The sequence below is a fragment of the Falco rusticolus genome, chromosome 2 (genome assembly GCF_015220075.1).
Source record: "Falco rusticolus isolate bFalRus1 chromosome 2, bFalRus1.pri, whole genome shotgun sequence".
In the NCBI taxonomy this organism is placed as follows: Eukaryota; Metazoa; Chordata; class Aves; order Falconiformes; family Falconidae; genus Falco; species Falco rusticolus.
Genome location: NC_051188.1, coordinates 33,848,992 through 33,874,210, shown reverse-complemented (window position 1 = coordinate 33,874,210; position 25,219 = coordinate 33,848,992). Strand labels below are relative to the sequence as shown.

General features: G+C 36.8%; 1 protein-coding gene across 8 annotated transcripts in view; it reads left to right on the top strand.

Moving 5' to 3' along the window:
- Positions 1–24,250, top strand: part of NAA16 (N-alpha-acetyltransferase 16, NatA auxiliary subunit) — a 78,549-nt gene extending 54,299 nt beyond the window's left edge. For 4 of the 8 annotated variants that reach the window (XM_037378426.1, XM_037378424.1, XM_037378425.1 and 1 more), the window contains 11 exons: positions 10,533–10,605; positions 10,879–11,048; positions 11,393–11,545; positions 13,456–13,584; positions 14,154–14,367; positions 17,045–17,238; positions 17,972–18,080; positions 18,589–18,687; positions 19,270–19,413; positions 22,088–22,185; positions 22,454–24,250. In XM_037378426.1, coding sequence (XP_037234323.1) covers positions 10,533–10,605; positions 10,879–11,048; positions 11,393–11,545; positions 13,456–13,584; positions 14,154–14,367; positions 17,045–17,238; positions 17,972–18,080; positions 18,589–18,687; positions 19,270–19,413; positions 22,088–22,185; positions 22,454–22,654 — 1,584 coding nt within the window. In that variant the 3' untranslated portion in view covers positions 22,655–24,250. Of the gene's footprint in view, positions 1–4,983; positions 5,024–10,532; positions 10,606–10,878; positions 11,049–11,392; positions 11,546–13,455; positions 13,585–14,153; positions 14,368–17,044; positions 17,239–17,971; positions 18,081–18,588; positions 18,688–19,269; positions 20,887–22,087; positions 22,186–22,453 lie in introns of those variants that run through there. The other 4 variants (XR_005102809.1, XM_037378427.1, XR_005102810.1 and 1 more) reach the window with 4 other exon arrangements.
- Positions 24,251–25,219: the final 969 nt, after the last annotated feature.

Below are 25,219 nucleotides of genomic sequence, written 5' to 3'. Positions count from 1 at the left end.
GTGTTCATCGATGGTATTGACACTAGAAAAAAGTATCACTTGTTTTATTTCAGGAGTAGCTGTTACCAGTGCTAGCAGCAATGGACAGCAGCAGTAATCTTCACTTGCACAGCAAGTTAGCATTATCTTCCGATGCTAAATCAGAGTAGGATTTGATGGTGTATATATATAGTCAAGTGTGTACAGATTACGCACAAACTTACTGCAATGCAGCTGTACCATTCATGAAGACTTGCAGTTTACTAGAGTTGATGTGTGTCATGAGGCACACCTCCAAACCTTATCCAAGGCAGTGAGGAGCTCTAGCTGTGCTTGATTTTTAGTGCATTTTAAATTCTGAGTATATCTGACACTGCAGTGAACGTATTTCACATTTGAAAGTGATTATAAGTCATTAATGGAGGTGTTTAGTTGTAAGGAGGTAAGTGTAAAGAAAAATCTGAAAAGATAATAAAGCTTTTGTATCTCATTCTTTCTATGAAAATACACAATAAACCAAAACATGAACTTCCTTAGAGTGTAAATCAGCTGTAAAGAAACATATCTAATAGAAGGCTACTTTCTCTGTTGCTTTCAAAATGTAACTGATTTCTTAGATGATCAGGGAACAAAAGAAATGTGTAACTTTCCAGGGTTGTGGAATGGGTTAGGTTTTTTTTTTTCTTTTTATTCTGTTTTGTTTTAAAAAGGTACTGCAGAGTTAATGCTTTGTGGCTAGCCAGATCTTAGAAGCTGGTACCTCTTTGGTGAAATTCCCAAGAATTGTGTCTGCTTAGCTATCAGACTGAGAAACGCTGAAGTTAGTGACTAACCATGATACCATAGAATTAGCTTTACAAAAAAGTAACTAATAGAAATTTTCTACTAGCTGCGTCAAGATGGTTGGATGCAAGCTGACTGGAAAGGTGTTATAATGCCTACTTGAAGTTGTAGAATATCTAGGTTTCCACCAAAAGGGGTGCAAGACTGTGCAGCTGCTTAGCAGACTGAATTCAAGGAACAGATCTGAATGAAAACCCACTGATTATTTTTTTTGGTCATTGACTCTAATTCAGGTCAATTTAAAATGACTGGAACTTCCCTTAAGATGTGTGTGTTAGTGCAAGTGACAGATTTTTATCTTCCCCTGTGTATGCATACATAGCATATGCATACGTTTACCAGTGCTTTTCTTAGGGAAGCAGGAGTGAGTATTGATGGCTCAGCTCAATAAACTTAAAAACAGAAATGCACCTACATCTGAACAGCTGTTAGTTTCAAATCAACACTTTTATTAAGTATTATACAAAATAGTAAGGCTTCTTACAGAAAAAAACCCTTGGCATCTGTGTATGTTAAAGATAGATAAGAAATTTAAGGAGACTTGTGTTAAGTTGAAGGCTGCTTCATGAGGTGGTAAAATAACTTTTAATTGATTAATTTAGATGTTAGCCATATACTAAAATGTAAGCAATGGAAATTCTCTGTATGAGGCTGAATATCTTGTCACAATTGGAGTATTTTATGTGAGTAGTCTCTATGGACTTGTTCTGTGGTTCATAACTTATTGGATGGCGTAAATCTCTTATCAGCTGTATAACAAGCTGTGGAGCAGAAACTTTTCAAGTGAGACTAAGGAAGTTGTTGCAAGTAAGTTAGTGTGTAGCTGCCTTGAGTAAAATTGGAAATACTGAGTCATTTGCATACCCTACACCACCTGCTTTATACATCATAAATCTGAGTGTCAGTATCTTAAGTTTCAAAGTAGCTAGTTGGGACATTTTTTAAATAACAGAGGAACAGTGCCTTAAAAAATCCCTGTACACCTTGATGAACACTTCTGCGAACTGTATAAGCTTACAAATGTGATTTTAGATATCCTTTTAGATAGATTTATAGTAAGCCATTGGAAATGGAACTTTTTTAGGTGGCTGCCCATATACACCTTCCTGTGTGGATACACTGGAAGAGCCTGAACTCAGACCTTTTGTGCAGTATAAGTGTGCCAGCTGGCTCATGTGTTTGGCACGCTCTGTTCTTTGCTGCCTCTAAAAACCAAATCTCAATTCATGCGAAATCACCTCTTGGCTATAGATTAAGATGTTTCTTGTCTTCATTGGGCTGTAGTAAAAACTTCTTTTAAAACGTGTAGCTGCCTTTCCCTCCCACCTGCCCTTTTTTCCATGATGTGGTTAATTGAATTTCTGAGCTTTTTGTCTTTCTGAGTCTATTGGCAGCTGCTTTTTTTTGAAACTTCCTTCCCATCAGTGTTTCCATCCAGAAAGGTATGGTCAGAGTGCTGCCCTGGATTGAAATACTGTTAATCACATGATGGGGCTGTGCTAGATACAATAAATCGTCAGAAATGTGCTGCCTCTGCTACCATCCATAAATACTTCTCAGGCCTGAAAGTTCACATATAAGCATCTGTGTTTGTAGAGATGGGACTTTAGTTTGCAGATTCACCACATGGGCAGAGCTTAATTGGCTCTGAACCCAGGATCTTCCTGTACAGTGTCTCTAGGGGCCTAGAGAAGGGGGTACAAGTTCCTTGCCAAGCTGTATGTCTCATCCATCACAAGTAATCAAGTAATCCTTTTCAGGGAGGCTGTGAAGGTGCCTCTGTGAGCAAAGGGAGTTTTGAATCTGAATTATTCAAGAAATATTACTTTAGAAGATGCTCTTGTTTGTGCCATCATTGTATCAGAGCTTTTTTCAGTCCTAAGCTGTTGCTGGGAAAGGTTCTGTTTAGAATGGTGTGGAGAGCATAGCATCAAAAGAAAAGCAAGGAACCAGTTCTTTATAGTATTCCTCTTTATTTTGTGGGTTCAGCTCTGTGTGCCTGTCTGAATGATTACCACTGTCTCAGAAATGGACTCACACTGGAGACAACTCAAGAAAGGGGTGGTTTAGTACTATTAGTGCACTGCAGAAAAGCTGCAAACCCTGTTCGAAATGCTGTCATCAAAGGCCTTCTCCAGAACTGAACCAGCAACTGCTTTCTGGTTTTTTCTATCTTAATTTACTTGGTACCAAGTTCATAAATACTTTTCAGGGTCCATTGATACCTCTTCTGCACGTTGTCAGCAGCTGCTTCTCTCTCTCTTAGGTACAATCTCATAGAAAAGGCCTCAAGTATTGATGTAGTACTCTTATGGACTGTTTTTATCATTGCTGCTCCATTTCCCATGGGGCATTTAGAGTATTGCATCAGGGTGTGTACTAGATAGTACTTTCTGTCTTGTAAAAGATACTCCTAATAACTAATAACAAGGACTTTTATCTGTTAATGTCAACAAGGTTTTCTTCTGGCCCAAGGAAAACACTTTGCCTGGGCTGCTGTTGAAAGGCTTAGATTGTCAATCAGTCTTGAGGTATCCCGTTTTTCTAGATGATGAGGACTGGTTTTGAAGTTGCACGACAGCAGTTTCATTTGGGTACTCTGTAGCAAAGCAATTCACAAGTGGTTTCTAGATATTTTGAAAAGTACGACTGTTTTTTAATTTCTCGCACAGACATAAGGATTCTTACCAAGTCTAGTGGATGCCTCTTCTGCTGTGCTAGAAAGGTGGTGTCAGACTCAACTACATCCCATTCTCCTGAATAAAGAATACTGTTCTTACTCAGGGAACCAGAGGTTTTGTTCAAATACCACTACTTAGAATATTGGTTATGGGAAATACTGTCAAAATTTAATTGTACTTTGAGATGAAAACAAAGGGATTGATTTATTCAGCCTTGAAACATACTTTTCTGCTATTAAAGGAGATATTTTTTTTTTTTATCTTTAGGAGTTGGTTTTTCAAATACATTCTCATCTCATTCAGAGATGTTTGATTTGTTGATGGCAAGCCATGGGGTGCTTTGGAATCAGTTTCTGTGACCTGCAGGCCACTGTTGTCAGCACCATGCGCAATACCTGCAAGAAACAAGTTTTCTTCAGGAAATAAACTACTGTGGAAAAATCTCTATTTAAGAAGAAAGTTTGTTCAGTTTCAAGGACAAACAGCATAACCTTTCTTTGAAGGGCAAGAATGCATGCTCTTTTATCTTCTTTTTTTTTTTCCTTGTCCCTCGCTTTCCTCTTTTCCTTCTTTTTTTTGTCTGTTGGCGCTTTTTTTTTTTTTGTGTGCATCCTTTCCCATGAAGTGAAAATGAAATGTGCAGAAGTATTACCTTTGCTGGTTGTTTTTGCAGCCTTTTACCACTCTAGATCTTAAGAACCAGCTGAGAAATCAAGCTTCCTAGTGGTGAAGACCACCCATGCTGACGCTTTGAATCATAAGAAAATGCAGCTGTCTGACATTTGAGCCAAATTGTCAGATTCCAGAATTGAGAACATCTGTCTTAAGAAGCATCCTGTTTCATTTCCAGCACAGAATACCTTCATCGTGTAGAATATGATCAAGTTCATGAAGGGTATCCCCTTCTGCCTGCTGTTTTCCCTCTTTTTCAGGCCCTTCTGCAGTAGACATCTTTTTTTTGCTAGAGCAGAAGTGCTTCACTAATAGAAGATGTTTCTGTGAAATTACTCCCTTATTTTGAAGGAGGGAGAAAAGTTTGGCAGCAACCCAGCCCCTTCTCAGGAAGGGCTACAGCTGTCTTTAAAATAGTCTGCAAACTGAAGTTCAGATAGGTAATGCTCCATATAACAACTGCGTCCAAAAGGAATGCATGTATGGGATATACTGGGTACTTGTGCCAAAATACAGTTAGTGTTTGAACTTTCAGACTGCTAACTGTTTGGAAGATACCTGCTCAGTAATACCAAGGCAGTTCTGATTCCTGAATATTACAAATCTTTTTCCTGCAACCGAAGGTTTTATGTGCTGCTTCAGAATTGGGTGTCTCAAAGGAGGTGTGTGTTTGTGCAAGCCTATGTATGTGTATGTGGGGAATAAGAAGCACCCACGCTTTCAGCTCTTTGTTTTTTCTAGTACAAGTACTGATACTAGATGGCTTTTGAATATAGAATGATCCTTCTATGTCATCCTTCTCTTACAGTTTAATTCAAGAGCTTTCTGAGACAGATGAATCTGAGTAGGTGAGATTCTTGTGAAATTTCTTTTTTTTTTTTTTTTATACTTATCTGCTGTAATTACTGAGAAGTAAATACTCAGAATTTTCTTAAGAGAAGCCTAGTTGGGTCATCTACTGGAAGCTGAAGAACTGTTAACTAATTTTTCTCCTCTAGCCCTTTGTGGAAGGAAGGTTATGAAAGAAATTAGCTAGTGCTCTCACATGGAAAAGTCTCCAGCTCTGTCATGTGGGTCTCAGATTTGTAGCATCCACCGAATTCTGTTTGAAGAACAAGGTGCAGTTTCAGACACTGAAATTTCAGAAGCTGGCAGATTTGACACTGAGGCGAGGTTGGACTATTTTCTGAGGCGGCAGCATCATCATCTCTTAAAGATAGCAGTTACTGGTTTAGACTAGGTTGCAGTGGACTGTTGCCGTTGCTTGAAGGAGAAGAAAAAGTCTCATTAAAGTAACTGAATAATTAAAATTGTTCTGGATGCAGTGCAGAACTGTGAATAAGCTACCTTTTACTCTTTAAAAACCAACAACAAAAAACCCAAGCAACGTACAACTGCTTAGCTTCTGGTATGTATGATTATTAGGCATTCCATAAGGAAACAGTTAAAGTGGTTTTCTAAAGTGTCAGTCTCCCACTGTGTGGTTAATTCCCAGAAGTGATCCATTTGATGCACAATGATAGGCCATTTTAGTGATTTAAACGTCACTCTGAACATACTTGTGCCAAGTAATGTGTTCTTCTATCTTTTCACTCTTCTCGCTGTTTTGTTTCCTTTTCATTTCTGGTGGTGTTCAAGGCAAGAAAACATACTCCTTGCCTGTGTCTCAGTAGCGTTAAATATGTATGAATTTTCTAACAGTTATATCTTTTTATAAAAGCACATACTAGAGCACATCTTTCTAACGTATTTCTGGGATTTGCCTGAAGATTCTTCTGCACTAATGCTTAACTAAATTTTCTTAATTTAAGACTGTTGCATCTGTACAGGTCAGTAGCATGTTTTGACTGGGCAGCTTTATGGATGTCCCCTGAAACTTTATATCACAGTAGCAGTATTAAAACTTTCCCTGTTGTTTGTTTGCCTTTGAGAACAGTGCAGGTAATACTAAACAGGTTCTCAGGAATTCAAAAGATAGGGGCTCAAACCTGTGCCAAGTGTTAAACATATGGATTGCTTCTGAAACTGCCTACAGTAGCTTTTAATCTGTGCAGTGGCAGTGCTAGTAACTTCTTACTGATTTATAATGGCAGAAACTGAAAAAAATACTTCAACATAGTGACTGTGACTGATAAATTAACAAGCTGAATCCTTTAACAGGAAAAGGTTATTGATACAGCTTGAGTCTGACAACTTTATAGTACATTACAATATTTCTCTATGATTGGTATTGATAGTTTAGTTCCTTTTCTTGCAGTTGTTTCATTGAAGAAGGAGATACAGTATTGGTGTTTTGAAGGTTGTATTTGAAACACAAGTCTATTATAAAATACTTTGCCCAACTGCTTTAATAATAGGTTATACTATCAGTGTAGTAATTTAACTTCCACAGAAATGAACCCGAGAGTCTGAACCTCTTATTTGAAGGGTTTGCATCCCTGCTTTCCTGCTAGTGGGCTGCTGACTTCATCTTCCATTATGTTTTTCACCTCACCTTTATTATATATGTTTCTTAAAAGCCTTTTTGTATTGCTTTTTGCTTTACTTTTATTCCTTTGTCATTCCATTCAACTTACCTCCTCCATGGAGTATAGGAAAAAAAAAAAAAAAAATCTTACTAGGGTTTAGGCTACTGTAGCCCTAACATCCCATTTTGGACCCCCGTATTAATTTCTTATCTCTGATAGCCCTCTTTTGCTCTTTGTCTGAAGAAAAATTTCTGTGGCAGGAGTTGCTTGGTACATGGCATAGCATGCAGTACAGATTTCCTTTTAATGACAGGCCCACAGGTGCTACAAGTGATGATAAAACAGTTGGCTAAATTGATAATAAAACAATTCTAGCCATCAGCCATTTACCTGGAAAACAGTAACTTTCCCTTAGGCTGTCCCTTACAAAAGAGGATACAAAATATTTCTCGGTATAATCAGATAAGTAAAAAACTCATGTTCACAGGAAAAATTAATTCAGAATTGGGGTTCAAGTGAATTGTGTTCCTGTTGATTACAGTTTAAAAATAAATTAAGATGTGTATGCGTGATATTTATTCCCGTCTCAGTTTGTATTTCTCAGATACTCATTTTAAGGCATTTACTTCAAGTTTACTTGGGAAACTACCCTTTCCAATGGAAATAAACTGCACAGGAATGGAAATAAAGACCATTCTGGCCTTTGTGCAGTCTTTGCTTCAAGTAGTACAGAGAGTGGAAGATACTTTCTTAACTCTCCAGATTATTACACTGGACAGGAATCTGTACTCGTTTGTGAGCAATTTTAATCTTTAACATATAAGGTATAGAAGAGAAAATGAGCACTTCACTTGTCTGTGCTAAGAGTAGAGCCCATTTCCCCCTTTTACTTTCATGCTTCTTAGGTCATTGTTCTTTTGTAATAAAATTAAAGTTGTAGGTAGTGACCTGTGAAAAGGTTTGAGGTTTGAATTTTGGTTATTTAAGATGCTTCTAAAACCAGTGGGCCCAGTTCTGGAATTGGCTCCATCATTGTTATAACAAAACCTGAGATTTGTTAATGACTTCTGCTATGCTTTTGTAATACCTTAAGCTTTTTTAGATCCATGGCAAGGCTATAAGTGAAACTTTGCCTAGAAGAATACCATTTGAAATTAACTCATGGTCAGTATCAGATACCTCAGCTTGATTTTTAGAAATTGTAAAGTGATCTTCGTGAAGAATGCTACAGCATTCAGAAATAGTAAACTAATACTGCCTTTAAGATGGCAGTGATGACTCTGGAATACAGATAATAGATGGTAGTAAGTCCAAGAGACAGATTTTGCTGCTAAACTTGCAGTTAATATGGACACAGAAATTAAGAGTTCATATTTCCAGATTATTTGTTACCTGAAGCAGCACATGAACCTGGGATTATTTTCCAAAATTACTAGCGAGAGATTGAAGCACAAGCATAAAAAGGGAGGAAAAAGATTCTGCATAGTTACAGGAAACAAAAATACTGTCATTTTCATCAAGAAATTCTGCAATAACCTAACTACCTGATTTGCATTATTTTTGTTGGTGTTGCTTTCACTGAATACTTGTTTCCACATGTATTGTTCAAAGTAGTTTTCAGAATGACAATTCCACTGTGTTTTCCTGGACTGTAGAAGCCAAAACCACTGCAGAGTTCTGAATTTGGGAGAACTTGGCATCTTTTTAAACATGGTATGGTTTGGTATTCTCCATCACCTCGAGATCAGAGGATTTGATTTTGCTGTTGCTGTAAGCTGGTTGAAGACCCTCCGGCTAGGAAGAGAGGCTTTCTTACTACTACGCTGCCCCAGGTCTATCCACTGCCACCTCCACCTGATGACAGAACTAGTAATTTGGCATCTGTACACTGAGGTGGAGCAGGGAGTAAATTACTTGTAACCCTGGATACAGCTACTAGTCCTGACCCAAAGGAGGGACCAGGCACATGTGACTCTGAGATGGTGGCGCCATTCTTTTTGGTGGAAGCACAGTCTTTGTCTTAACTATGAAGCCGTACTCAGAGTGTGCAGTAGTGGGAGTTTGGTTATGATGGGGTGTGTTTATCGAAGAAGAGAATGGGGTCTTTCCCCCTTTACACACAGTTCACATGCAGTCTAGCAAAGATGGCTAGTCTCAAAGGAATTTGAGTTAACTAACAGCCAGATAAGATTAACTTTGGGGGACATCAACCTTGATGTTGCAGTGAAAAGCAGCAAGGAAATAACATGCTGTTGCTCATATATACAGCAAGCCTGCTGCCTGAAGCAGATGTTAATTTCTGAATTTAAACTCATTTTAGAGAAGAGAATCTTCAAAGATTTTTCTGAGGTTGTTGGTTTCTTTTAGTAAATAGGTGTTTGAGGCCAGAGAACAGCTTAATGCATTTGTTTGCCTTGGTCCATTTACTTGTGACTTCTTTACATTCCTTTATCACTTTGTAGTTATTTGAAGTCTAGAAACTTTATATTGTATTTGATGAGGTTTTTTTACCAGAAACCATTTTTTATGAGATTTGCCCAGAGCTTTCCAAACAGAATATGTGTGGTTTTGTTTTATATACTTTTGAGACATTTACACTGGCTGTGTATGACTTGGGCGTGTCACCTTCTTTGCTGTTTTTGAAACAAAATGTTTGGCATTTCTTCCCTGTTGTGCTGATTTAGGTTAAATAAAGTAGTATCCTTCAAATTGTATACTTTGATCTCCTAGAACAAGGTTTGTTCTGTTCTCTTCCTCTCCCAAAGTATATCTTGAAATGAATGCATGCTTTGTCAAATCCTGCTTTTTTAAATTTTGCTGTCTCTCCGCAGTATTTCTTTCATCTTACTCTTGCAAACAGCTTTTTTTAAAATGTAGGATAATCTTACTTTTAACCATTTGAGGTTTAGGTGGTTGGTTTTTTTTTTTACCGTCTGTAGGTTTTACCTGATCAGTCAGTGTAGCTATTATCCTGCTATGCTTACAGTCAGATGTTATTTTTTAAGTCCCTTCTGTGTTTTGGGTATATATACATAGATCTTATTTCTTTAGTATTGCTCTTTTTTCTGTAAGAGGCTGGTTACTTGCTGGATATGGCAGGCACGTTTAGAATGTAGCTACAAAACAGGTTAGGCATTTCATAAAATGCTTAGAAATATGTGGCATTTGTAAGCCATGGACCTGGTGTTGGAATAGTTCACTGTCGTGAAATGCACGGATGCTAACATTTGTATGTATCATAAATATCAAACTTGTGTAGTGTGAGTTTAAAATTGTCTGGGTGAATTTTGAGTTTCAAGCCTTGGAATGAATAACAATATTATTGACAAGTTCTGTTTTCAGAAAGTATTAGCCTTCAATCAATGTATAGATTTTTATGTAAAAAGTTGCAGCCCATATTCTAATCAAACAATACCTTCTTAACACAAAAATTAAATCTTTAATAGTACATATCAGCCTGCCAGAAAACCACAGAAGTCTCTTCTGCATCTTCGTTGTTGTGGGAAGTTCATGCAGTCTTTTCCAAAGCATCTTTCTTCAGTTGGCTCAGTTTGGACACTTGAAAACTAATAGTAAAGATAAACAAAAATTCCCAAATACAGCTTAAAAAGGATACTAATTAAATGTACTTGATTACTTTCTGCCATAAGCTGCCAAAGATTACATTTGTTTCCCTGCCGTATCACAAGTTAAAATGCATGATCAAAGGTGAAAGCTGAAGTAAACTTATATAAGGATATAAGGATAAACTTATATAAGGATACATCCAATTTTTTCCAAATTAATTTTATTATAGTTCTAATTTTGCTCAAGTATTTTTTTACAGTGTGTTAATTTATGTAAACATGACGGTAAAGCATAATTTGCATTGATATTTTTTCATATGCAGGTTTCTACAATCCAAGAACTTGTTACTGGTTATGAAGCCTCTTTGAAAACTTGTGACCTTTTTAGTACATGTGGTAAGTGTCTAAGGTCTTATATTAATTACATTGTAATTACTAATACTGTTCGTGGCAGTTACCAAGAACTGTTGAAGTACTGATACTTGTTGCAAGAAAATAGCTGTAATACCTTGTAGTATATAATATATAATAATTGTAATAAGAAAATGAATGAATGAATGCATTACAGAAAATATTTCCTGAATTTTCCAAGCTTTGTTTTTTCTGTTTGTTTTTCAAATGCAGTCTTCAACTTCAGTGGTTATTTTAACTTTTTCCATTTTGTTGCAGAAAACGGAGAGAAAGAGCCCCCAACAACACTGCTTTGGGTTCGTTATTTCCTGGCACAGCACTTTGACAAACTTGGCCAGTGTTCTTTGGCCTTGGATTACATTAATGCTGCAATTGCAAGCACTCCAACATTAATAGAACTATTCTATTTAAAAGCAAAAATTTACAAGGTAAAAAGTTAGTTTGGACGTGTGGCATACCTAGTTTATAAAAAAACCCAACTTGTCAAACTGGCATAAATTTGTGGATAGTATTTCAGTTAGCAATGGTTATGGGCATGGTTTTCATGCGGATTTCTTTTGGGGTGCTATTCTGTCAGGAAGAAAATGAAAACCCTTTTGTTTAGGTTTTGCAAAGCAAGTCACAACTTACAGCAAATTGTCATTCTGAAAAAATCTGTGGGCAGGGGAGAAGGAACAATAATACTGCCTTTTGTTACTTCTGAGGGAGAAATACCAGTAACTATAGATTTTTCAGATTTTATACTGAAAGCTATTTAATTTCTTCCTAACAGCATGTAGGTAACCTCAAGGAAGCTGCCAAATGGATGGATGAAGCACAGTCTTTGGATACTGCAGATAGATTTATCAATTCTAAGTGTGCTAAGTACATGCTGCGAGCAAATATGGTGAAGGATGCAGAGGAGATGTGCTCTAAATTCACGAGGGTAAGTATACTGCTTTAACGAAGAGAGATTTTGTTTGCCGCTGGCATTTTTTTTCACTCGTAACTTCTGAGCAAAACAAGAATTATCTTTTATTAATGTCCATTTTTAAGATAGTGCTCTTACACTTAATGGTAAATAACTATAGAATCACAGAACGGTTTGGATTGGAAGTGACCTTTTAAAGATGATCTAGTTCAACGCCCTGCCTTGGGTAGGGATGTCTTTTCAATAAATTAGGTTGCTCTCAGCCCCATTCAACCTGATTTTGAACACTTGCAATAATGGGGCATCCACACATTCTCTGGGCAACCTGTGCCAGCATCTGACCATCCTCACAGTGAAGAATTTCTTCCTTATATCCAATCTAAACCTACTTGTCTAAAACTCTTACACCTTGTTCTGTCCCTACAGGCCCTGGTGAAAAGTCTCTCTCCATCTTTCTTGCAAGCCCCTTTTATAGATTGAAAGGTTTCATTAAGGTTTCCTGGACCCCTCTGTTATCCAGGCTGAATAACCCCAACTCTCTCAGCCTGTCTTCACAGGAGAGGTGCTCCAGTGCTCTGCTTTTTCATGGCCCTCCTCTGGACCTTCTGTAATGAGTCCATGTCACTTTTGTGCTGGAGGCTCCAGAGCTGGATGCAGTACTCCAGCTGTATAGACCCAGTAAATACTGGAAAAATTGGTTGTTCAAAGGTAGCTGTCCAGAAGTATTTTTTTATTGCCATGTTTCTAAATATCTCTGGAAATGCATCCGATGAACACCTTGTTTGCAAAACTTGCTGCTTCCCAGTAATACCATCTGAGCTAACTGCGCAGGAATGTTCACTGTATTCGTTGTGATTTAGCATTAGCAAAAACTAATTTGGACTTGAATATTTCATTCCTTTAAGCTAGTACTACAGACAAAATTGTTAAAGCAAATCCTATCCTTAAAAGATGGGATAAGCACTTAAAACTGTATATTTTTGACATTAAACAAAATCTAGATTCATAAAGACCAGATTTCCATATTGATTTATGTAATTAAATATGAAGACAGCTACTTGGTGGGATTTCATGAAGCACATAAATAAATTGAGCTCCTTAATATTTTCTAATTTTAGGTGTGAAAAGAACTGAAAGTGAATCTGACCTTCCTAGATATTTCTAGGAATGATTGAAAATTTGATAACTAAAGCTTGTCGTGTATGCTTGCCAGAAGTGTTAGAGCAAGAAATACAGAACTCTAGCGTAGATATCTGTGGTAAGATAGGATAAATCTGGTCCTAAATAACTAAATGTTGTGAGTTGAACTGGGTTTTCTTTCTAGTTATAAAGACTGTTCTGAAAAGATGGTGGCTAGCATTCATGATATGTGGAATGTGTTTATTCTTAATCTGGAGCACTGAAAATTCGAAGAATAAATCCTAGGATTTTTTCTTGCAAAACTATGAAGTTATAACTACATTTATTTAGATTAACAAATTCTAAGAAACTTATCCATACTACATGATAAAGCAGTAAATTGGTGAATTTTTAGACTAGTAGATGCCACTTAACTGACAGGAAAAACAATGGAAATTATTTGCTGAATGTCAAGGTTTGTAAAAATAGTGTTGTTTTCTGCCTCCAATTTGTGAAAGTAAGATTGTTTATATGAGCATGAGTTAATCTTAAAAATCTGTTGAGACACTAATCTTGTTCAGATAATTCTTTTTTTTAAACAATTTAAATCTATTCTTTTCTATCTTGGGGAACATAGGGTATCACAAGTATTACTCCTAGTTGCTGGGTGGTTATATTCGTTTTCTATTGTGTTCCAAGTAGTTGAAGCGTTGATTGTTTCCTACTAACGGCCTGAAACTAGCCATAGTTGAAAGAAGCAGCTGGTAAAGTATAATGTCAAAAAGCGATAGTAATATTTGTTTCAGGAAGGAACTTCTGCTATGGAAAACCTAAATGAGATGCAGTGTATGTGGTTCCAGACCGAATGTGCTGCAGCTTATCAAAGGCTAGGGAAGTATGGTGATGCCTTGAAAAAATGCCATGAAGTAGAAAGGGTAAGTAGGTGCAAACGCTGTCAGTTTGTTTCCCTGTATTTCTCATATGGTAATGAAGACACTTGCTGATGTAATCAGCATGATTTTCTTTGGGTATAAAGTTTATAGTACAATGACTTTTAAAAACAGGTTAATATTTGATGTATTGTAATAAGTAAGATGTTCTGCCTGGCTATTACGTGAAAACTGGTTATTTGAAGTGGAGAGGATTCAATGTACAATGCCATGTCTCCAAACTATACACTATTTGTACATTAACTTTGTGTGGTCTTCTGCCAATTGTTTGTTTGGTTTTTTTTAATCGGAACAATTACATTTCAGTTGGCTTTTTAAGAGTGCCTAAGTCTTTGAACAATCACATTGTAGTTTTTGTTTACAAAATTCCATTTTTCTGGGTCTTTTTCATCCCCCTACTGACAGGTTCTCTTGGACAGTCAGTATTATAGGGATATTTCTATGCCTGTTAAAATTGCCTGTAGATACATCACTTGTAACTTTTTTTGATTAGGTGGAGATTAATAAATTAAGCAAGGGAAGTGCATAAGAGTTGTATGTTTTTTCTTTTGAAGCATTTTTTTGAGATAACGGATGACCAATTTGACTTCCACACATACTGCATGAGAAAGATGACTCTTCGTGCCTATGTAGACCTTTTGAGATTAGAAGATGTGCTCAGGAAACATGCCTTCTACTTCAAGGCTGCTCGATCAGCAATTGAAATCTACTTGAAGCTCCATGATAATCCTCTTACCAATGAAAGCAAAGAACAAGAAGTGAATTCAGGTATCTAGACCATAATGGAGGCTCACATGTGTATGACACATGTAAAAAGCTTATTAAGCTAAGCTACGTGCTATAGGATGAATGAGTTGTAACATACACAAGTTTTTCCTCTTTTCTGTCATGATTTGATTGCAGAAAAGAGATCATAGATAACATCCTACAGCTTTCTTCCTCTCTGTTCTCCTCTCATCATATTGTTAAACTAGTACACAAATGAACCTAGCTATAGTTGGAGTACTTGGGGAGGAGTGGCATTTCAGAATATTAAGAGGAAAAATCAAATTCAGTTCAGCCATGTATTCATTTAAACAAAAGATAAATTTAATTAACAGATTAATTATGAAACAATGGATAGATTTTGGGGGAAATCAGTCTGAATTGTAAGAATTTAATCTTGATCTAGTGTATTTAACTTATTGCATAGTAATACTAGTTAACACTGCATTATATTTTATCATTTTTCATGTAACTTCAGGACCAAAGAATACATGGATAAGTGTATTAGCAAAATTGATACATTTAGGAAATTATTTTAAACTAGTGTTAAATGGGAAGTGGATTTTCGTAGGAAACCAGTGGGGTGTGGTTTGGAAAACTGAGGCTACAATGACAAACGAGTTCTGAGGTTTTTTTCTGTAAGATAAATAGTTGCTTCTCCTTTAGTGGAATCGCAGCATTGCAGAGGCTCGACTAACGGGGCAGGGGCTAAATTAATGACTAGCTCTTTGCAAAGGGAAGAATTTTTGACAATGGGAGTAAAAGTTAAATTAAACTGAAAATGCTACTTAATGTTGTCAATACAATCTTACCTTTCATTCAGAGGTGATGTTGTGGTTTAACCCCAGCTGGTAATTAAGTACCATGCAGCTGCTCCCTTGCCTCCCCCCTCACCCGGGGGGTGGGGAGGAGCATTGGAAAGGAATGTAAAACTCGAGGGTTGAGATAAGAAGAATTTAATAATTGAAATAAAAATGAAAGAACAATAATAATAACAGTAACGGTTATAACAAAAAGGAGGGAGAAGGGGAAAGGAATGAAATCCAAAGGGAGGGGAAAAAAGAAAACTAGTGACACACAATACAGCTGCTCACTGCCCACTGACCGATGCCCAGCCAGTCCCTGAGCACTGAGTGGCAGCCCTGGCCAACCTCCCCACCGCCCCAGTTTATATACCAAGCATGAAGTCCCATGGTATGGAATACCTCTGGCTAGTTTGGGTCAGCTGACCTGGCTGTGTCCCTTCCCAGTTTCTTGTGCCCCTCCAGCCCTCCTGCCTGAGAAACTAAAAAACCCCTGACCACATTGTTCCCACACCAAATTCAAGCCACAGCACTGCACTAGCCACCAAGAAGAAAATTAACTCCATCTCAGCTGAAACCAGGACAGGTAAATAATACGTTTTTCCCTATCTGCCTGTGTATAATGAAGTACATATAAACAGAGGCCCATTTCACAGCACAGGTCAACTTGCATCTTTTTTTATCTTGAATTTTAATTTGTTTCTGTATATAATGTAAGATCTGTGTGTGACAGAGGGTCTTGGTAGCAATATGTCATAGAAACTGAGGTGGTGAAGAGAAGAACGTAAGAATTGATGTTCGTTTATTTGCCTGCTGTACATAGGGATTCAGTAGGGTCATCCACAGGGGAAGGCAGCACTGTACGAATGTGGTAAAAAGAATGCTTGCTTCTACTTGCTTCCCTGTCTCAGAATGGTGGGTGGCCCCAGCACAGAGGTCATGGTGCCATAGCCACAAAAAAGATGTGTTAGTCCCTCAGTAGCCCACACTTCTTTTCCTTGCCATGTTATCAGCACAAATCCTGGTTTCAGTGAAACACCACAGTAAACAGTGGAAATTACAGTATTACTCTGGCTAAACTTGTCAGGTCAGTGGGACACCAGGGAAGGAAAAAAAGGCGTGAATGGAAAGGCTGAAGGCTCCTTACTTCTGTGTAATCCTGTAGGAAACCGTGTTTTCTGTGTTCTGCTTTTCACGCAACTGTTTAACCTTTGTGCTTTTTTTAAATGCCAGTCCAGTCTAAAAATACAAACACAGCAAGCAGCCTTAAGATTCATATAATGATCCTGCTAATACATTCCAGAATATTTTACCGCTCCTCACCCCAAACAGTATCAGTTTTTGCTTGCATCCATATAGATATTCCATGGCTCTTGCAGAAGGTCAGTGCAGTGATCATGGCTGTATATTACTCAGACACTTCAATGAAATATAACAAGCTTGTTTTAAGATGGAGTGTAAATCCATCTGGATGTTACTAGTTAGCATTAGAAGGAAGCTGAGCTACAGTCAATACAGGAGCTTAGTATTGCCCTTGAAAACCATTGTTCATTTTTTAAGGTAAAACATGTCATAGATGCAGCAACTTTATGTAGTTAACTTTTAAGATAGCTGAGGTTTCTCTGACAACTATGTAAGAGAAAATAGGCAAGATCAAGTGTTGTGCTATGCTGTAAATAGTAATCTAGTAGTAATGTTGGACTATTTAGTAATGATAGTTTGTCAAGGCTGATACTTATGGAAATAGCTGTAAAATATGCCATTTTGATGTGGGGCAGGAAGGTAGTGGCATGTCTGAGTGTTGTTTGAGAGAGACGAGTTTTTTAATTAAATACTCTGTTAATATGAATTATCTGTTTGTTACCTTTAATCTGTAGAAAATCTCTCAGCCAAAGAACTGAAGAAAATGCTTAGTAAGCAAAGAAGAGCACAGAAGAAAGCAAAACTTGAAGAGGAAAGAAAACATGCAGAAAGAGAGCGACAGCAAAAAAATCAAAAGAAAAAACGAGATGAAGAGGAGGAGGAAACAAGTGGACCCAGGGAAGAGCTAGTTCCTGAAAAACTGGAAAGGGTGAGCGTGGTCTTTCCTGTTAAATTCATGTGATTATCATAAAAGGCCTATAATATGGCATTACTATCAGGTTCTTAAAGAATGCAGGGGTTTTTATAAGGTTGTTTTAGCATGAAGATATCTTTTTGTAGTTCAACTCTAGTTACACTAAAGAAAAGCAGTATTTTTACTCTGATAAATCAAAGTTCTATATTATTGGTATTGTTACTTTCTTTAAATTTTGTCCTTTCAAACGGTAGGCCATCCTTCATTAAAATAGATATTGAACAAAAAGATGGTTCTTGCCTGAAGAAATCTGGTTTTCCTACAGTGAGTAGAGGAAAAACTAACAGAAATTTAATGGCTGTTCAAAAAATTTGAAGACTTGAGTTCTTTGTGCTTAGAGAACTGTAGGCTATCTCCTTTATCACAGTAACTTCAGAAATTTAAGCTTGATGTCTAAGGTGGTCATATTTAACTGTTTCCTAAATGCTAAGTTACATCACCATGTACATTACATAAGCAGTGCCAGAGTTAGAATGAAGTTGTCTTTGTCACCATGAAATCATGAGTAAACATTTTAAAATCTGGTGTTTAAATACAAATGTTGTGGCTCAGTTTAGTTCAGAAAGCTATCTACAGTCCACTTTTGGCCTCTGATTATTCAAATGCTCTGAGTAGCAGAAACTACCCTTGGTGGGGGTTTTAACATTTATTTTAAGCTTTAAGTTTAACTGTGTTTTTATTAAAACAGGTAGAAAATCCATTAGAAGAAGCCATTAAGTTCCTTATACCACTTAAGAATCTTATTGGAGATGACATAGAAACACATTTATTAGCATTTGAAATATACTTTAGAAAAGGTAAAGTACTGCTTAATTTTATTTTTGCTCTACAAAATGTTAACTCTTCACTGCAGCCTGATATCTGAGTGTAGCTGAAAATGGTCTGGAATAGATATTTACTTTACTGAAGCTGGGGTTTGCATCATATCCAGGAATAATAGGGGAAATAGCATTTATGTTTAGCCACCCTTAAAACAAACAACCTAAGAGCAATATAGATTGTAGTATATACTAATAAATGCTGTAAAAAGATATTTGCAGTGTGATCTTCAATTATGTAGGGGGAAACAAAGCCAAATGGGTAGTAATATCATCTAAGCAGTGCTGCCATTGTCTGAGCAGCAGGCATTTCTATCTTATTAAGCAATCTGGATGGGGAAAAATAAATCTCTCTTCTAATTCTGTGTAGGCATTGATGTTTCTAATGTTTGTATTAGATTCACTAAAGAAAACAGTAGTTGATATAAAGAGGAAAAGTTCTGTATTCTTAATCTTGGCATGTTTTTGTTTTTTCTCCTTCCCACAGGAAAGTTTCTTTTAATGTTACAGTCTGTCAAAAGAGCTTTTGCTATCAACAGTAATAACCCATGGCTACATGAGTGCTTGATTAAATTCTCTAAAGCTGGTATGTATGTATGTATAGATATAGGAAGTTATATTGTACAAGGACATAACTATGTATTTTTGTAATGCATAAATACTTCTGAAATGCAAACTGATATAAAAAAATAAAAATAAATGGTTTATTTTCTATGGTAATACGCAAGAAAACACAGATTGTGCTATGCAGGGTACTGTACATGTACTATATTATACTCCTTCCTCTGTTAATCCACCAGGTGGACCCAATAGCTCATTTTGGCTAGATTTCACAGAGGAGTAGGTATTCCAAAGATTCTTGAAATTCTCAAGTTTTAAGAAAATACGTGGCAGATATGGGAGAAAGATTCTGACTGAAGCAAAGTATGTGTTGTGAACTTGCAGCAGAAAGTTTACATTACATAGTGCCCTTTATGAATGTCTCATCTATAAATGCATCGGTAATGCTTGTGTTTACCTGTTTTGAACTGAGATTTGTTGTTTCTTTCTGTGCCCAAATTTTAAAAATGGGAATTCTAGCAGTGATGTTTATGTGGTTTCACACTGTCTTCTACAGGTCTTTAAATGGCTTTTTTTGCTTCTCTCCTTCTTACCTTCCTCCTTCTAGTATCTGACCATAGTAACCTCCCAGAAATTGTGAGCAAGGTCCTAACTCAAGAAATGCAGAAAATCTTTGTTAATAAAAACTTGGAAAGTTTTAATGAAGAATTTCTCAAACACAATGCTACCTCCATTCAGCACCAGCTGTCAGGTTTGTGTAACTTCCTTAGTGCTCTTGAAAAGGAGATTGAGTGATTTAAATCCAGAATCTTTATCTGGAGTCCATAAATCAGATGTAAATGAGGCAGAAATTCATGTTTACATTGTGGGGTTTTTTTCCGACTGCTTTTACCAAGTTAAAAAAGCTCATCTACTTGTTTTATTAGATGCATAAGTAACTTGCTGCTTTTCTCCAAAAAGTGTGATCAAACCACCACAGTTATTTAAGTATGGAAGCATGGTTATTCCTCCTGTTGGAGCTTCTAGTTCTGAAACACTTAGAAACCAAAACATCCTATATATTAGAAGCAGTGCTTTTTCCTGTTTTCCTGTCAGCTGGAATGTCTCTGTTCCTATTCATAGCTTTGTCACATCAATAAAAAATACCATGACCATGACAAGCTTGTTATGCTACTTTTGCTTTTCTGCTTCATGGTCAACTGTGAATATGTTGAAATGTGACACTTACACTATTTGTGTAGAAGTAGCTGCTGGAATTAAGTCAAGGAAAGTTGGAATTTAAATTTATCATGTCTACTGAGTAAAGAAAATTTTGGGATAAAAATTGATGTCACCAGAGAAGCTAGTAGAGGAGAAACCAAAACACTACTTCAGCAGTTAAGAAGCAAAAATAGGTGTAGATTTATCAGGCAAAGTACTTAGAACAGTACTAATCTCACCTAGTTGGTAAAAGTTGCCTGTGGTCTGTCCAGAATTACTGGAGAAAGTTAGCTTCAGAGGATTGTTCATCTCTCTTAAAGGAAGGTTAGGTAACTTACCCCAAACTTAAGAGGCCATTAAAACATCCCTGTTTCAGGACAGCATCTTGAGAAAAATACTTGGCACAGCTTTCCTGTGAGCAGGCTCAAGAAGTCAAGTACAGATATCTCAGCAGGCAGTTGCTCCTTTCACTCTTGTCATTGTTGGGCATCTAACTGGATGTTTTCCAGGTTCTACTTTCTAGTCCTCCATTATTATGGAAAATAGTGTATATATAGTCACTTTGACATAGTAATTTTACAGGCTAAGACTCATACTTCCAAATTTGGCTTCACACTGCCTACATCTTTAGTGCCTTTGAGAAGAACCCAAGCTAGATCATTGACAGTGGCAGCACCCATGTTAGCGAGATGTCAGGGACCCTTTTGAAGCAGGCAGATCCGCATTCAGTGGAGGTGAGAGGCTTAAAAATGTGAAAGCTCCTTAGGGTCAATCAACAGACCTTAGGGTCCATTGATGACTGTCATCCAACAGTGTATCAATTTGCAGGCAGTGGGAACAAACGTAGAGATCAGGATTTTAAAGTGAAATCAGGAGTGAACTAACAATAGACGTGTCCTCGGTAGCTTTAGGTCTTCACCTATGTGTTGTCGTCTTTTTATGCGGAAACTCGTTTGAAGCAATTGACTTATCTACTGTACAGTTTGTAACTTCTGAAACTCATCTTGAATTCAGGTTTGAAAAGGTAAAGATCTGAAAGACCTAAACTGGAAATCTGAGAGTACAGATGAGTTTTTTCTTAACTTAAAATGATTGCTAGTGAGCAAGCAGAATTTTAATACCTTTTCAGTTTCTGTACTGTTGTCTCCCTGACTTTAAACAAATGTAACTAGCTTAAGTTTAATTTTTTTGACATTTAAGACTCAAACCCAAATATATTCAGTCTAGCAGTTTATTCTCTGAAACTTTCTGGATTAAAAAAAAAGCAGTAAGAACTAGGAAACTTTCTTTAATTAGGAAAACAAATTTAATAATTAGGGAAATATGTTGAGCAGGAAGAGACAATACACTCAGAATGTGGGTGTTTAACTTCGTCAGTAAAATGATTTCTTAATCTTCTTGTGCTTTGTAGTAGATTATGTGGTGAGGTGTCATGTGTCTGGGCTTTGTGTTTGGGAAAAGGAAAGTGTACAAAATGCCTACGTATTCTTTAAGGTGAGATTTTAAATTAAGGCAGCTGTGATATGAGGAGCAACACAGTGTTTTGCAGAGATGCCCAGACTGGTTTTGATAAACTGCTTGTGGCCCAGTAAGTTGCATAGTTACATTAATGCAGTGTTTTGCTTGTCACCAATGCAGTCTAGTCCAGGCAAAGCACCAAACTTGCATTACACTTTCCTTGTACCTAAGCTATTTCATTCAGCTCCAGGTTAGTAGCCCAGCCTGACCTTACTTTCTGCCATACAGACATATACTGGTCTGAATTACTTCTAGACTGTGTTCCACAGTTGTTTAGTACCTGTACTGTTCACTTACATCCAATACTTTTCAAAGGAATTCAGAGTATCTCTGAGGAAATGTCTTTTACTCACTTCTACATTTGTAGGATGGATTTCACTTAGCCTGCCGATTTGAAGGACTCTGACATCAACATACTTTTAATGTGTATTTCTTGGCTGACAGGTCTTCAGTAGAGTGAGGCGTTTCACTTTTGCAGAAGCAGATCGGTGTTACTCAGTCCTTACGCTTCTAATACATTTCAAAATAGCTTTAGTTCTGTTAGTTCTAAGTTCTAAATAAGGGAGGAAAATAGGGTTGTTTAAACCTTGTAAGAAATCCTAATTCACATTGATGTGTAAGTTTTTGGATTCTGTGTGTCTGTGTATGTGGTATTGCTACATTTAGGAACTCTGTTATGTAAATGTTGTGTTCTTTCTTGTGATAAGGTGCAAAGATGATGTATTTCCTGGACAAATCAAGACAAGAAAAAGCAATTGCTGTTGCTACTAGATTGGATAAAAACATGAGAGACAAAAATGTGAAGGTAAAAGATAGAGTATTTAAAGCTAAAAAATGTGGGCTTTTAAAGAATGTATACTTAATTGCAGGGTAATGTGTGTGCTTCATATATCATGATAAATTAATGTTATTTGGAAGAACAAGGTTTCAGATTTTTCCCTGAAGTAACTAAGATACCTGAATACCAACAGAGAACCTGTGTTTGCTCAGATTAGTATTGTTTAACAGTACATCTTTTTAGTAATAAAATAATTGTAAATCACATATATTAACTGTTACTTTTGTTTCTCTAGACATTAACAAAGGTTTTTGAGGCACTGCTTGATGGCAGTTTTGGAAGCTGCCACACTCAATGTGAAGAATATCAAGCAGCATGTCATAAACTGTTTCCTTTTACGTCTGCCTTTATGCCTGCCACAAACGAGGATGATAGCAGCATTGCATCTGTGAATCATACAGCCATTAACCATGATTTGCTGTCTAATGAAATTTGAAGTAGTGTGTGCAAGCCCGTGTGTGTGTATACCTACATGCACACATGTATACAAAACTCTGACTCGTTACATGCTGGCTGGATACAGATCAGGGTTACTTTTCCAGGTTGTATTTTAATATCTTTAACAGGTATAAAACAAAATATTTGGATAGTTAAATGAAATGGAGTATGCTATTAGTTGGTTTTTTTTTCCCTCCCAACAAAAACTGCCAATATTTATGTAAACATTATCCTAATCAGCATTTTTCATGTTTATACTTGTACAGTTTTAAGTCTTTTAATAATCCATCAGCCCTCCCTCACAAAAAATATGGATGTTAAAGACTGCTTTCACATAAGTGTCATTACATATACAGCTAAATGTGATCATATCTTGTTAATAAATTATCATTTGAGCGTTTTTAGCAGATTAAGACTGAAGTGCTGCTTGAATTGCCCTCTTCGTCTTTTACTGTCCTTTAGGCTTTTTTGGTTTTATTTTCATTTTATTTTATCTTTCTGTTCCTTCAGTTTGGTTTCTTTTGAAGCACAGTGACATTGAAAGCATTGGGGGTTTGCATGTTTTTGTCAGGTGTGTGTCTTATATGGAACCAGTGTTGATGGATATGAAGATTAGGTCTGTGTGTTAAAAAAAATAATAAAAAACCCACAAACAAAAAAACCACCTTAAGGCTTTTTGAAAACTATTCTATCTACCTTGTGTTCCATAGCTATTGTTTCCTTAAGTTTATGGTCAGTTTAACTTTTCTGAATATCCAGAAGCAATTCCCTAAGAAAACATAATGAACTTGATACTGTTGTTTGTCCTGTGTCCATCTTCCCCTTCCTTCTCTTCCTTCTGGTTCCCCCCCATCTGTTCACTTACTGACACTTAAGTTGAAAAAGCTGCTCCAACTTTGGGCAAACGCAGAAGGTACAGTAATGGGGAATACAGTTCTTCTCTACAGCATAAAAATTCACCGGTAAGTTTAATGTATTACCTCCGTTAAAAGTCTTAGTTGTCCACTTACGGCTGATACTCCAGTACTTCTCATGCCTAAATACTGTTGCTTGAGGTGCTGCAAAGCAAATAGTGAGGAGTGTGTTTTACAATTAAAAACTGTTTAAGGGAGCACAAAGAGGCTGACTACAAACCATAATGAACCTTTTTCTTACTTTGTATTCTGGTGCATTAACTATTTAATATACAACACATCAAAATGGAAGTCTGAATCTAATATAACTATTTAAAGCATAGTATTGCTGGACAAAATGGCTACATATGACAGCTTTACATTCTGTAAGAACTGCTATCAAAACATAACTATACTGTGGCTTGTACAGAAAATCTGTTTCCTGGAAACTGTAATGGAATCATTCAATCCTGGTTTGTTTTTATTTCACTGCAATGTAAATAATTTCAGTAATATTAACTAGCCCCTCAAAGGCAAATATACATTCAAGAAGAGGGGATTTTATTAAGACAAATAAACTGTTCTAATGAAAATTCTCCTTTGTGTGTCATCTGTTTAGATTCAAAATTGTTGAATGGAAAACTCACTGTAAAATACTGCCAACATATGTTATGCTGTAATAAATTATTTTGTACACACTTGCCTTTCGTTTGGAGTTTTTGCATATTTATGGACATTAAACTTCAGCCCATCACATCCATTAGGTTTTTTCCATTCAGTTGCAACATCCACTGGTTTAATGTGAACTCTGTAAGTAGTTAAGGAAAAAACCCACCCCAAAACACCATTTAGCACATTGAGTCACGTCTCTCTCTATAGTAACATGCTACCCTGAGAAATATGACAAGATGTTTTTGTCTTACGTATTGACTGCGTGCCATTTGCTGTGGAACAACTTGCTCAAAGATGTCTGAAGCAGGGAGGGAGTTGACATAATGGGATTGTTGTGCCTCAGCAATACCCTACATCCACTTCAACCTGCACATGAGGTGAAGACGTGAAGTGGTTACAGTGGTCTTCTGTCTTTTATAGTGACGATGGTTTGCTAGGGATTTAATTCAGGCCTTCAAAAGAAGGCTGCAGTACTACAGTTAAGTGCTAATCCAGTCCTCTGTATCTTTTTAGCTTGACGCTTTAGATTGGCATTGAGCAAAAATACCTGGGGTGTCAGCAGCAGTTTATTCCTTAAGAAAGCAGATGAATAGTTTTGATTTCTAGACTAATAAATTAGGAATTCTTTTGCAAACGCTAAAAACACAAAAAGTGAGTCTTCAGTCACCCAGTGTGTGGTGTGGTTTTCTCTTAGAACTGCTGGAGGCTTTCTCTTACTGCTGCTGAGTTTTTTCTTCAGGGCTGTCATCGCAGGTGTGAACTGCTTGCGATAGTATGTTCTTGGCAATCCTGTAGGCTAGACCATTGCAAAGAGCAGGTAGGGTAGTATGGGAAGGATAACAAGTAATAGAGAAGAACAGGTGTCAAGGAAAGGTGTTTTTCTTTAAACTGTTCTGAAAAGACTCAGTGTCTTTTCAATAACTTGAATTAGAAAAGGCATCAAACTTAACGGATTTGTTAAATTGTCCCAAAGGAAACGTGCTGTAATACATAAATGT